At 42.5% G+C, this 13,329-nt stretch overlaps 1 protein-coding gene across 7 annotated transcripts in view; it reads right to left on the bottom strand.

The window, feature by feature from the left end:
* Positions 1-13,329, bottom strand: part of lrch1 (leucine-rich repeats and calponin homology (CH) domain containing 1) — a 57,099-nt gene that overhangs the window by 10,992 nt on the left and 32,778 nt on the right. For 4 of the 7 annotated variants that reach the window (XR_008572536.1, XR_008572539.1, XM_054788335.1 and 1 more), the window contains exons 9-18: positions 12,876-12,988; positions 10,017-10,084; positions 8,264-8,356; positions 8,054-8,131; positions 6,004-6,040; positions 4,060-4,129; positions 3,475-3,588; positions 2,067-2,176; positions 1,867-2,004; positions 1,688-1,765 (exon numbers count right to left, since the gene is read on the bottom strand). Coding sequence is in view for 3 of the 7 variants with exons in the window: in XM_054788335.1 (XP_054644310.1) it covers positions 1,688-1,765; positions 1,867-2,004; positions 2,067-2,176; positions 3,475-3,588; positions 4,060-4,129; positions 6,004-6,040; positions 8,054-8,131; positions 8,264-8,356; positions 10,017-10,084; positions 12,876-12,988 (899 nt within the window). In the remaining 4 variants the exon portion in view is untranslated. The remainder of the gene's footprint in view (positions 1-1,687; positions 1,766-1,866; positions 2,005-2,066; positions 2,177-3,474; positions 3,589-4,059; positions 4,130-6,003; positions 6,041-8,053; positions 8,132-8,263; positions 8,357-10,016; positions 10,085-12,875; positions 12,989-13,329) is intronic. The other 3 variants (XR_008572538.1, XM_054788337.1, XR_008572537.1) reach the window with 2 other exon arrangements.

The following is a 13,329-nucleotide window of genomic DNA, read 5'->3' as shown; positions in this document are numbered from 1 at the left end:
AATCTGCTGTTTTACTGCAATTTCCTGGACTCCAGTTCCAGTTCCAGTTTTATTAGGAGTCGTTCTGAGTAATTCTACTGTGCAAGGCAGCCAGTGCCATTGAAAGAGAGGAGCGACTGCAATAATTAAACGACATGTCTTTCCTATTTGTTTCTTAAAGGGATAGTTGGGATGTTTTGACATGAAGTTGTAAGACACCCCCATCAGCAGTGTAGTCCATCAACAGTGACTCACCCCCCCCCATTTGGTCTGGTTCTGGTCAGAGATCCTTGACTAGGAATGTAGTTCTGTTTAGTTGCTGGAGCCATTTAAGTGAAGAGTTTGGCTTCTCAAGACAATATGCGTTGTAAAGAGTGAAAAATTCACATCACAAAAATGCCTCCTCAAAAAAACATCAGACCTCACACATCTCTTGGCGTTACATTTGTGTCCACTGTCGCCTGTGCATTCTTGTTTGTGTGACAGAAGTGGCGTTAGCTTCATGGGCTATGTGAAATCAACACGCCAAGGAAAGACCTTTGGGTAATGTTTGAAATGATCACAATACGCCACCATACTGGAAGTGTTCCATGTTATCATCAGTGTAATTGTTAATGCACGATCATTGCATGAATAGAAAACGATAAAAGGGTTTTTTAGAGGGTTTCATAGTCGAAATAGGTACCCCCCATGATGTACAATGTTAGATGGCTAATACTAACTCATTTTCTCTTGTTAGAACGAACAGAAAAGGGAAAGAAATATGTGTTCATGTGGACGATGGGCAAAATCCCCCCAAAAAGTGCAGTTTTCTTTTAGTAAAGGTTTAATGATGGACACAGTTTGACCCTGGAACTGATTAATTCAAATGACTTCCTATGGGCCTTCCTATGCCTTAGAATGTCATGGAGTTACGTTCACTGTTATAAAAATATCAGTTCATTGTTTAATTATGACTACATTTGTAGGTTTCGCTCATTACATACCAACCATCAGAAATATTCATGTTATTTTTTTTTTTAAATCCTCCTTCCATACTTTTTCTACTCAAATGAAGTCCAACTTTTTTCTGCAGAAGACTGACTACAACAACAAAACATCAGCACAAACACAGAACAGGAAGCCGCCGCTCAGATGGAGGAAGCAGCCACGACACAACAGCGAGGCCTCATGGCGAGGAAGGCTGAGTGAGCGGCTTCGTTCTTAAAGCGTCTTGGCGGTCCGCGTGGCATAAAGCCGTCAGCCTTCCTCCTGGCCTGCGTCGTGCTTTTGACGCTGCCGTCAGCTGTCCTGCTAAAAACTGTGCTCGTCCGGTGTTTTTAGTCCGGTGTGGTTTTGCAGGGCAGCTGAGGAGCTCACACAGTTTACAAGGCTGAACTGGGCACTTTTCAGGTTCAAAGGTCAAAGTGGGCCACTGTAGAGGCCAACTGAATCATGAATGATAAATACAAGTGACATCAATTAGCTCCAATAATACAATAACTCTCTTTAAGTACTACTGTTTGCTTGTGAAAAACTAAGCTATGGCTGCTCACTGATTGGTCAACATTGCTCCTTGCGTTTTGGCGACAGACAAAGCATAACCCAGGCTTATGGTCCAAAAGTAACGTGTCAGTTGGACTCAACGAGTGAGCCGTCCTCATTGAATCCAAACTTGAGAACGCGCCCAGTTCAGAGAGGCGGCGGTCATGATGAGGCAGCGTCTTACCTCAGGGACGCCGATCTTCCTGCAGGCGTCCAGGAAGTTCTCCACGTTCCTCCGACACTTGGCCATGCTGAGTTTCGGCTGCAAGAGAAACATCACTGAAGGGTTCGAAGGACACGTTGTGTTCTGACACAGCAAGCAATCCTCTCAGGGATCAGAGGTCGGAGCAGTGTGAGGCGTACCACCGCAGGTGAGGGAACGTGGATGCTGGCCACAGAACGCGGGCGGATGTGATTGGCCAGGTGGCAGAGCACGACGCCGTCCATCAGCGAGGAGCCCAAGTCATCGGGAAGGACGACCTTCAGACGACTCTCGATGCTCTGTTGGGGGAGCACGAAGAGGTCAAGAACAGTCTTGCACCGGGAGATTGCTGATGTCTCACGTCTCTCAGCTGCTCCATCAGCTCCAGTTCCTCTCGGAGCTGCTCCATCTTTCTCCTCATGGTGAACTGAGGGTCCACGGACTCCAGACTTTTGTGGCTCCGCAGGAACACTGCAGGGGGACGAGGAGAAGAACGGGAGGAGTTAGGAGAGAAAGTGATGAGATTGGCAGCTCTGATTGTGACTTGATGCGTGGGGGGGGACTCATGGTGTGTCTCAAATGGAATACGTCCACCAGTGCACATCAGGAACTATACGGTGTCCACAGCTTTCTTCGCTCCTGAGTGCGCACACTTTGACAGTGCAGTGCTGTCCCAAATCCATTACCAGAAATGAAGGTCAAGATGTTTCTTCTTCTTCTTCTTCTCTGGTTTTTAATCGACGGCGCACCGACATTCGGATCGCCCAACAAAACATCTGACAGATTTGTTCTCCTCTTCACAATTTTGCAATTAAGAATTGATTTTTTTCACTTGAGTGTACGCTCTGCTTCCAATGAAGCAGTGATTCCGCCGTTGATTCTGTATGGCAGTCCCTCCCCGTTCACTACATAGTCGATATGGGCAACTTTTGAGTTTGGTAAGCGTCCGTCACCGCGCACCATTTGGACTGCTTAGAGTGCACAATAAAACACAGCATCAAGTGCGTTCTTGTTTCACATCTTTTCCAGGCAGGAAAGGGCAAGAGGGAGCCCAGCGGGATGGAGGGGTGAGATGAGAGAGCATCGGATGCTACAACAAGGACACCTGATATCAATGACTTGATGAACTCATCAGCATCACAGTGAAAACTACATTTAGTCTCCCTGACCATGCTTGCTTTGAGCTCACCCTTTACAAGCCAAGGAGCCAGGGTGCTAACATGAACCTGCAGCTAGTTTTCAGTGACGTGGCCTTATTTTCCTTCCACGGACCAAGAACGCTTGCGTGTGAGATGACCCTGAAGGGACGCTAAGCAATTATCTCAACGTTTTTGGAACTGCTGACTGTCAACCTGCTTTACAAATGACACAAGCATCATCATCATCATCACCAAACAAGATGAGTAGAGTCACTGGTCCACAAAATACACGCAGACGCACGCAGACGATTGGTGGATAATGAGGTCAGGAGCAGAGATGATGACGATACTAGAGTGTCTCTTCCCAGTGGTGTCGCGCCTCCGGGGGGCCAGGACCCATTACAACCCATTAGTCAATGTCTTATCACGCTCCAACGCGCTTTGAAAAAAGTGGAGGTGAAAAGAGAAGATGATGTGTATTTGTGCATGAACCTTTTCTACGCTAGAAATGAGCTCAAATGTTTCCCGACGTCCTGGAAAGACCAACAAAAACACAAAACAACACAAGCTGAAACTCCAAACCCAAAATTCAAATAGAGCCCTCTGGTGCTCTGTTGGTCCGGGACCTACCGCGGTCCAGTACGCCTCCGTCATCACGGCTACGGCATAAAGCTCTGAGGAGGGACGGGGCCTGTGAGAGAAGGAAGGGAGAGGGAGGGGGCGAGCAAGGCAGCGAGGGCGGGGCTACATCCAGGAGGTGGAGGAAGGTCGTCCAAGAAACATCACAAGAGGATGGTTGTTACAGACAGGGAGGTCAAGAGGAGAGGGGTTGTGGTTGGCGTGCATCGGGGGTAAAGGTCATGCGGCGGATCATTGCAAGAACCGTAATAAACAAAAAAAATGTCAAAATGGGATATGGCACGTGACAAGACAGCACACACACACAATAAAAATGATTAGTTCACAATCACCTTCATGTCTGCGTCATGTTAGCTTCATTAGCGCCACTTCACATGCTAAGCAAACAAAAGGCCAGATGGTTGCCATGGCGCCACAGACTCAGCAGACAAGCAAAGCTACTTTTAACATTCTGATGTTAGCAGTTAGCACGTTAGCTTGCACGGCAGGGATGGGGGGTGTCACTCTCTGGGTCCTGATGTCTAGTTGTTTACTGATGGGGGTGTGTCCAACCACACGGCAATCATCTCAACTCACCTGAACGAGGTTTCAGTCCAAACGGCGGGCTGGAAACAGCAGATATTCCACCAGGAGAGCGGTCACATCGCTGCGGCAACACAAATGAAAGAGGAGCTATCATGCAAGCTGACAACACACACACACACACACACACACACACTACACAGACAATACACACTCTCTTAAGGCACAGCTGTGCTATGCTCCTATCTGTCTCAGGACAATCAATAGTGGACAACAGAAGCTATACAAAGGTTCATTCGCTTCTTTGCAACCAAATTCAGTTCAGTTCAACTGAATTTATGTATCTGAATGTTTGGCACTTGAATTGTGAACTGATTTTTTTGTTGACATCAAATTATGCTGACAATTTCATTGCATAAAAATTTGTAATGTGTGTGTGTGTGTGTGTTTTGAAATTCAGTGAATTTTCATAGATTTTTTAGTAACAGAATTTTTCATGCACTGCATTTTTGTGAAGTCAATTTTTATGAACTGAATTAATTATGAACTGAATTGTTTTACACACAATTTTTATAAAGTAATTTTTTCATTAAAATATTTTTCTTGAATTCATTTTTTATAAATTTATAAAATAAATTTCTAAATAAAATTATTAATTCTAAACTGATTTTTTTTATTAACCCAATTTTTTGAAACGAACGAAATGAATTTTTATAAACTTATGAACTTATGAACTTAAATATTTTATAAACAGAATTTTTTTTGAAGCAAATTTTTTTGTAGTACATTTTTAATGAACTCATTTCTTAGCATTTCTATAAACAATTTTTTATGAAGGTAAATTTCTATAAACTCAATTTTTATGAAATGAATTCCATCATTAATTTTTATAACTGGATTTTTATCAAAAGTTTTTTTTTCTGAAGTTTTATGAAGTGAATTCTTATTGACGAAATGTTTTAGAAGTTAAATTTTTCTGAACTGAATTTTTATAAAACATTTTTTTTATAAACTGAATCCTAAAACACAATATTTTAAGTTTGTTTTTATTTTATTTTTAAAACACACACATTCTGCCCCCCCCCCCCCCCCCAGCATAATTTGATGTAACAAAAGATGCAGTTCACAAAATTCAAATGAAAAAAACAAAAAACAGTACATAAATTGGGTGCTCTGGTAGCGAGCTCTGGTAGTAAAGAAACAAATGAACCTCCATGAGCTCAGACAATGAAGGGATGACCTTAGCAAGCGTTATGAAACCATGAGGTAAACACCAACACCTTGAAAATGAGGATAAAAAAGCCGATGTATGCGCTGACCTGCCTGTGATAATCACGTCTTCAGATCAACATTGTCTGATCAAAGAGCAATGTTAGCACTGCTGCTAACACAACACCACACACTGCATGTCCAGACTGGTCCTCCTTAGTAGGCCATCCATGTTGCCATGACAACAACAGAGCTCTAAGCATTCTAGTACTAAAAAAAAAAAAAAGGCAGTTCTGTGTTCACAGACAAAGCACAGCACACGGACACACGAGTAAACCGGCGTCAGGTTTACTGGCAGACGTGATGGAGGCCGAGCCTGAAAGGACGCACCTCCTTGCCGCCAGGTTTACCTGCATGTGCAATTCATACTCCCGGCATGCAAGCTGGGTCTCAAAGCGGGCCTTCTCTAGAATCATCTGTCTCTTCTTCTGGAACTCATAGCCACCTCCCTCCGTGTGCTGCTGCTGCAGAAGGCAGCAAACCATTGAGGTGGAACTTCATGGGCTCACAGTCACACACTCTTAAGACTTGAAAGATAACTAGATTTCAATACAGCATTGGGGGCTCCGTCCACTTGAACAAATAACCCCGACTATTTGGGAAAATGTGTTACGCGTGAACCTCCAGCAAGTCAGTTTCCCATTTGCAGTAGTTCGTCTTCCAGAAAAGTCATTTAGTCTCTGCCGGTTTGCCATCACCTTTGCTGCTCTGCATCCACCGTGTACGTACCTTTGGTGTTGAGGCGCCGTCGTCACTGTCTTGTCCACTGAGGGGAAAGACAGTCCAGTTAAGACATGCCCAAGAAGCTTACCATCAACTCACTATAATGTACTAAAAAATACACATGGGGGTGGACAAGAATATAACAAAATATCCCACTGGGCATCTTCTGGATTTTCTCATGCACAGTGAAAAGGCCAACTAATAGTAGAGTAGATCCCCACCTGTTCGTGGTACAGCATTGACTCTCCAGATTTCGTGGTAAAAATATACTGTACATTTACATTTTTTATTTTTTTTATTTGTGAGAAAAAAAAAAAAAAACACCAGTTCTCTCTCGGAAAATGGAGAGCTTTGCATTCCGTCTCAGCTCTCTCTTCACCACGACGGTCCGGTACGGTTGTAGTGCAACTGCTGACGCTGCGCCGATTCACCTGTTTATCTCACACTCCAGCCTTCCCCTAACTCCCCCACCCGAGACAAAGCTTCACTCCCAAACTGGCTACCCTGGCAAATTCTGTCAATAAAAATGATGAACAGAATCGGTGACAAAGGGCAGCCTTGGTGGAGACCAACGCTCATGAGAAATGGGAAGCACCGTTGTACAAGCACACCTTCGCATTCAGTAGTGCGCCAACACGAAGCACATGTGGACTGGTTGGGAAAACCCCCATGTACCCTCCAGTACCCTCGCGAAGGTGTAGAGCTGGTCCAGTGTTCCACCACCAAGACAAAAACCACGGTGGTACTCTTCTCTCCAGCACATACAATAGACTTTCCCATGCAGGCTGAGGAGTGTGAGTCCCCCATAGTTGGAACACACCCTTTTTGAAAAGGTACTGTTCCCGACTTCCACATGACATGTCAGCCAAGATGTAATTAGTCCTCAGAGTTTAGAAGGACTGTTGTGACAATAACGATGCTCTTAATACACGTCGTTCAGAACTCGAACATTAAATGAAACTAAATGAATGGAATAATGCATCAAATTAAATATCCAATTGGACTAAATAAGACCACAAAGTCAAGATATTTCACTTAGAACTGTGCAAAAGTAACTCAGACATCAGTTGTGTATTACAGATTTGAATGTATTTTGTGATTTTTTAACATCTGCGACCCACCGTTGAGAATGACTGGTTGAAGGTATGTAAAATAGGCATGGGTGAGCCCATTATTTGTGGTACTTTGCCATTGTCACGAATAGCGGGGATCTACTGTATGGATGCACTACAAAGCACTGATTGGGTTAATTACAGGTTCAATAATGACCTCAATTACTTTTGTAAACACACAAAATATCCAAACAAAAGAGTGGAAACACGACTAGAAGCCTTTGTGCATACCGTAAAGCACCGTGTATAAACCGCACCCGTGTATTAACCGCACCCCCATTTTCAGGCTCACGGCGGGGAAAAAAAAATGTTTAGTTGATAAATGCTTGCCAACTCTTTCATCTCAAATCAACATGCGTAAAGGTACTAAGCAATTTCACAAAGAAGAAGAAAGGAGTAATCTGAACTTCGGCATCTAGATCTTTAATATTATGGCTAAGCACAGATTAATAATAATAATAATAATAATAACAATAATAATAATAATAATAATAAATCAAAATAAAGAAATTTGCAATTTTCAGAGATGTTTTGATATCTTATCTTTCACTGCTTCTCCTTTTCTCTATTATTATTTTATTGCATTGCTTCAGTGTGAATTTGAATAAACTTGTATTTGACATTGGAAGCTTAGGTTAGCTTCAGTGTATATCGAGATGGTTTCACTGTGGAAATACAGACAGCCGTCAGATAAGTTAGTTGCATACACAAGCATTTTCAGCAACTGTAAAGCAGAGGGCGCTAAAGTCAAAGCAACTGTCTGACCCACAGACGCCTATTCTAAAATGGACTTCTGGTCAATTTCTGCGTCTGGTCACAGACCTGTCATCGTGTATAAACAGAACCCCATTTTTTGCTTCCTACCAGTGGAAAAAAAGTGTGGTTTATACACGGTGCTTTACGGTACTTGTGTTACACTTCTTGAGCAGGATTGTCAGACTTACTTGACCGACTCTTCCACCGTGACCATCTCCACGGGGTACAGTTGGACCCCACACAGGTCCTCTTGCTCCGAGCTCATTCTAAAACACGCACGAGCAGGAACACATTGTGATTTGGATTATTCGTGAATAAAATAAGCAGGCAAACATTAACAAGAAAGCAGTTTGAAGCAGCAACCACACGCTAAGTCTAAGCCACAGTTGCGTTGTGACCTGCTGGGATCCTGCAGCAGCTCCACAGCCTCTTTCAGCTGGTTGATCATGTCAATGTGGAGCTCACCGTCGCTTGCGACCTTTGGCCTGTAACTACAAAGCCACAAGTCATGTGGGGTAGGATGTCAGGGTATCTGCACAATCCTTAAGTACATATTTAAAGGAAAACTGCACTTTTTTAGAATGTTGCCCATCACATACAGGTACAATCCTTCTGTGAAACATTAACACACGTTCTTCCCTTTTCTGTACACTCTAAGGAGAGAAAACAGCTAGCACGAGGTAGCTAACAATGGTTATGGCTTAATTGGATTTGAACATGCATGGAAGTTACAATGGAATACATCACATCATTCAGTTCACAGTCCCACATGTCCAAAAGGAGCAGGAAGGAGCAAAGTATCCCTTACACATCTTGTACAGTACATATTACCTTCCTGTATTCCGTATGTGATTGTTTTACTACATAGAATAATGATAAGGTGATGGAACAACATGATGTCAATATCAAGATTTTTTCAAAATTAATAGAATAATTGGTATAATAATAAATAAATAATAATAAATAGAGACACACATAACAAAACAAGTTCAACTGCTTGTATTGTTTTTTGAATTTATCTCCACACAATAAGTTAGATATAGTGATACCAGACAACAGTAAAGAGTGTGGAGGGATTTTTGATTAAGAACAAATTTTGCTTTATTCAATATTGAAGCATTTCTCGCCGCCTTTTGTTGTATGTTTTTGATGTGACTTTTACAGATTATATAATCCCCGGAAATGTATTTTTGTTCACCCTTTCAATGTCCACTCCATCTATTTGTATTTGGTTGTACGTGTCCTTTCTGCTATTACCAAATAGCATCATTTTAGTTTTACTTATGTTCAAAGATAATCTGTTTTTATCAAACCATCTTTTTAATATGGCCGTTTCATCCGTGCCTTTTCTAATTAGTTCTTGTGTGCCTACCCCCGAACAAAAGGCAGTGGTATCATCCACAAATAATACCAACCTTAAGTGTTTTGTCACTTTGTCACTTTATGTCATTGATATAAAAATTGAACAGTTTTGGTCCCAATATGGACACCTGGGGTACTCCACACATATAGTATTTAAACTCTCAGATGTGTATTCTCCTAGCTTTACAAATTGCTTCCTGTTTGCTAGGTAGCTTTTAACCCAATTCAAAACTAATCCTCTAATTCCGTACCTTTCTAATTTTGTTATTAAGATGTCGTGATTAATTGTATCGAAGGTTTTTGTGAGATCCATAAATATTGGGGTCTTTCTGTGGTCTGTAGTGTAAAAAGGGACACGCCTACAGTATTTCAACCATAAAGCCCTCTAAAAAACTCCAGCAACATTTTATATACCTGCTGTGACCATGCAGTAACAGACACATTCATGACAAGATGTAATGCAATATTTTGCTCCATTGAGGTCATTTTAAGCATTACCTGAACTTCTTTCTCGGGCACACTGATATCACAGCGTCCATAGCAATGAATGCTACTTCTGTCAACAACAGCAGGATCGAAAGCGCATGTCTGTGTACTAATCCACTACTAATCATGGCAGACTTCGTGAGAGCCGCGGCCTCCGCCAGATAATTTAAGGATTTTTAAGGCCTTGGAAAATAAAGTTGTATTTAAGACCCTGGGACGCTGAATGGACAGCATTAAAAAATTAAATGATAAATACAACACATCCCACTTTCATTGACATGGGAGGATAAATCGTTTTCTCACCGCTGCTCTGTCCAGTGCGAGTCCTCGACTATCCTGAGCGGCTCGTCAAAGTCCACCGCCGTCCTCCCCTGAAAACAAAAATACGCCTCAGAGCCAGCTACTGACTCGCTACTCGCTACGCCATTGGTCGTGTGTTTGAGGCCTGTATGACTTCACTGGTGTTAACAAAGAGGCGTCTGCCTTTCTGAGCTTGTCCCTCTGTGCCACGAAAACTGGGACACAGCAACGCATCCCTGAGGATACAAAATGTAAAATATGACTTTATTACTAATGCTAAGGAACAAAGCATTTTGAACTTCTTTAATTTTCGGTGACTAATGCAGGTATGTTAATGAAAAAAATCACAATATAGACTAAATATTGTAGGCCTAAAAACAGTGTTGGGAACACACTGTGGTACTGTACCCTCCTGAACATTAGTTGAGCCGCACTGGACTGGACATGTTGCTACAGTAATGGCAAGAAAAAAAGGAATTAACAACGGAACAGAGACAGACCAACAGACCATCTTAACACTTAAAAATGTAGGTTTTTCCTTAAACGTTTGACTGGTTGTGTATATTGCAATTGTGTTTTTATCCTGCATTGGTGGAAAGTCAGATGTGGCACAGGGTAGCTCTAACGTCTAGACCAGGGGTCACCAACGTGGTGCCCACGGGCACCAGGTAGCCCCCACGACCACATGAGGTGCCCGCAAGCCTGCTTTTCATTCAGGTGTCCAGTTAATAATGAAAGAAGAGTAGAAAGAAATGCATTGTGAAATACAACATGTGAGTTGTGGACACCAGCATTTTGTTCATGTTCTGGTAAAACAAGAATATTCACTTTGTTTGGCTTTAAAATAAGCTCTGAAAAGAAATGTTACAAAAATGAGTAGCTCTTGGCCATTTTCATTTTGTAAAAGTAGCTCTCACAAGGACAAACCTTGGTGACCCCTGGACTAGACACGAACTATAATATTACTATAATAGTCATGAAAATATTCATACAACATGCACAATTATTCATATAATGTACAGTATATAAAAGCAATGCATTGTATAAATACTTCTTTGTTTTAAAAATGTTCTTAATTTAATTAATTTATTAATGTCATATGTTTTTATTTATATTATTATTATTTTACTTATTTATTTTTTTTTTTTTTTACTGATTTGATTAAATTTATTTTTTTAAAACAGTTCATTATTAAATATAGAGCCATATAAGTATATATTACAGGTCCAGACTGGACCTTTAAGGAAAACACTGTCCCAAGTGAGGACTTCACTGTATCGCTGTACCAGCAGGTGGTGCGATCCATCACCATGGCAATGCACTCACACTGTTTAGTGATTTACTAACACATACATCATAAATGGCCGCCTGTGAACAGTGATGATGCCTGTTACACATTCTACGGTGGTGCAAACATTGGTGTCTCCCAGTTGGACGCATTATTTGTCACTGAGACGGCGTGTCCCAGTTTCCCCCCCACAAGCATCAAATGGTATTGTCTGGAAATGGAAGTCTTTCGCACACAAAACCTGCCCTAATCTGTGTCTGGCAGGCTACATTTCACCCGTGCAAAGAGTGTCTCAACGTGTGCTTCCTTCTTGACATGACTGTGTGTAAAAATATTTATGCTTCTTCTGCTTGTGGCTCTCATGTGATGACTGGAACACGTGCGATGCATTTTGGTACTTGCGACCACAACAGGACCATTTAGTTTCCATGTTCAGCTCCTTTGTGTCTCTACCTAGCCTGCTGCCCTCAGCATTGTATGGACAAAAGTACTGGGCCATTTACAAGAAGTGCAGTGACAAGAATATGTCAGCTTCAGTTCTTTGAACCTTCATCATGTCGCCCAAGCCCGAGGCAGACTCTTCTGATGGCGATGGCGTTTGTCAAAGAAAAGACATCGTAAAACGCTCCGTGGAGAGGAATCAACACTGGCTGCACGCCCGGTTCAAGCCGCTCGAACGCCGCAACCTTCATCAAGGATAAAGATGGTATCTTTGAGCATGTGAAAGGATCTGCTCCTACGAAAGGGACAGTGATAATATCTCAATAGTGTAGAGGTCTCACTATTGAGACTTACAGTACTCCTTTGCAACGCCCCTTCCAGTGTGCATATCTTATTTACTTAGTTACATTGTGCTTTTTTCTCTATTTTCCCATTTTTCCTTTTTTTTTGTGTGTGTTTCAACAATGTACTCCCCCCCCCAAAAAAAAAGTCGCACTTTGGACACCATGACATCAACTCTGTGAGCAGCCGCAGATCTTGTCCCCTATTTAGCTTGTTAGCTTCCCACTGAGAGCGAACAATGGTGATTAACAAGAGTGTTATTGCAGCTGGAACTAATGGATGAATGACAGCACAGGCAGCAGATCCAGTGATGGGTTGCAACATGTTTTGAGACATTGACCAAAACAGAACACAGATTGCTGTGGCACCCCAAACTGAAAGTGCAACAGAATACGTACCAGGAGAGCAGCAAAGCCTGCACGCATAATTACGTGTCAAAATACTTGCGGACAATGAAAAATGAGTACACGTTGGCAGGTCTGCCGAGGACTTGAGTCCAGCATCTGATCGACTGAGAGCCGTGTCCCAATATTTTTAACCATCGAGTCTAATCCGCTGTCTTCCTCTCATAAGCAGAGAAGAACTACTTCCAGCAGCCAGAAGAACTTTACAAGCACGACAGGCTGTTGTGCTCTTGTCCTTATTTGGTAAAGGAAGAGTTTCCACGGTGATTTAAGCATGCAGCGCTGAGTGCCGCAAAAACCATTAACTGGCATTTATGCATTACAGGAGTGCTTGACATCTTTATGTAACAAGACCTCAGAGCAACATTATCGGAAGAGGAGACTCGCCTTGATGTAGCTGATGAAGCGAGCGCCGAGCGACGAGTCTCTGTAGGCCAGCTGCTCCTTCAACACCTCCGTGGGGTTCTCCTCAATCAGGCGGATCGGCTCAGAGTTTGGATCTGCAATGACAGGAACAAGCGGGAGGCATCAGTCGGGTACAGAAAGACATCTTGACACTGAGGCTCACATTCGATGTCACATGATACTTTCAGAAAAGATACAGGATTAACACAGAAAGCGTGTTTTCCTTTTCTTTGGCTATCGGTGAGTGGTGGCAGTGAGGAAAGGAAGAGCGATGGTTTCCCATTTATTCATTTCATTACATCTGGCGCTACATGTTGGGCCTCCCTGGGATGTTACGTGTTGTTTACAGTACCTTCTTAAAGTAGGCGGAGCTATGCACTGTGTTGTGACACATCTCATGCGCATTTGGTCTGCCAGAGAACAAGAAGATGTAGCA

Source organism: Dunckerocampus dactyliophorus, chromosome 9 (assembly GCF_027744805.1).
Source record: "Dunckerocampus dactyliophorus isolate RoL2022-P2 chromosome 9, RoL_Ddac_1.1, whole genome shotgun sequence".
Taxonomy (NCBI): Eukaryota; Metazoa; Chordata; class Actinopteri; order Syngnathiformes; family Syngnathidae; genus Dunckerocampus; species Dunckerocampus dactyliophorus.
The sequence above is the reverse complement of the archived record's forward strand: the minus strand, read 5'-3'. Positions and strand labels throughout refer to the sequence as shown.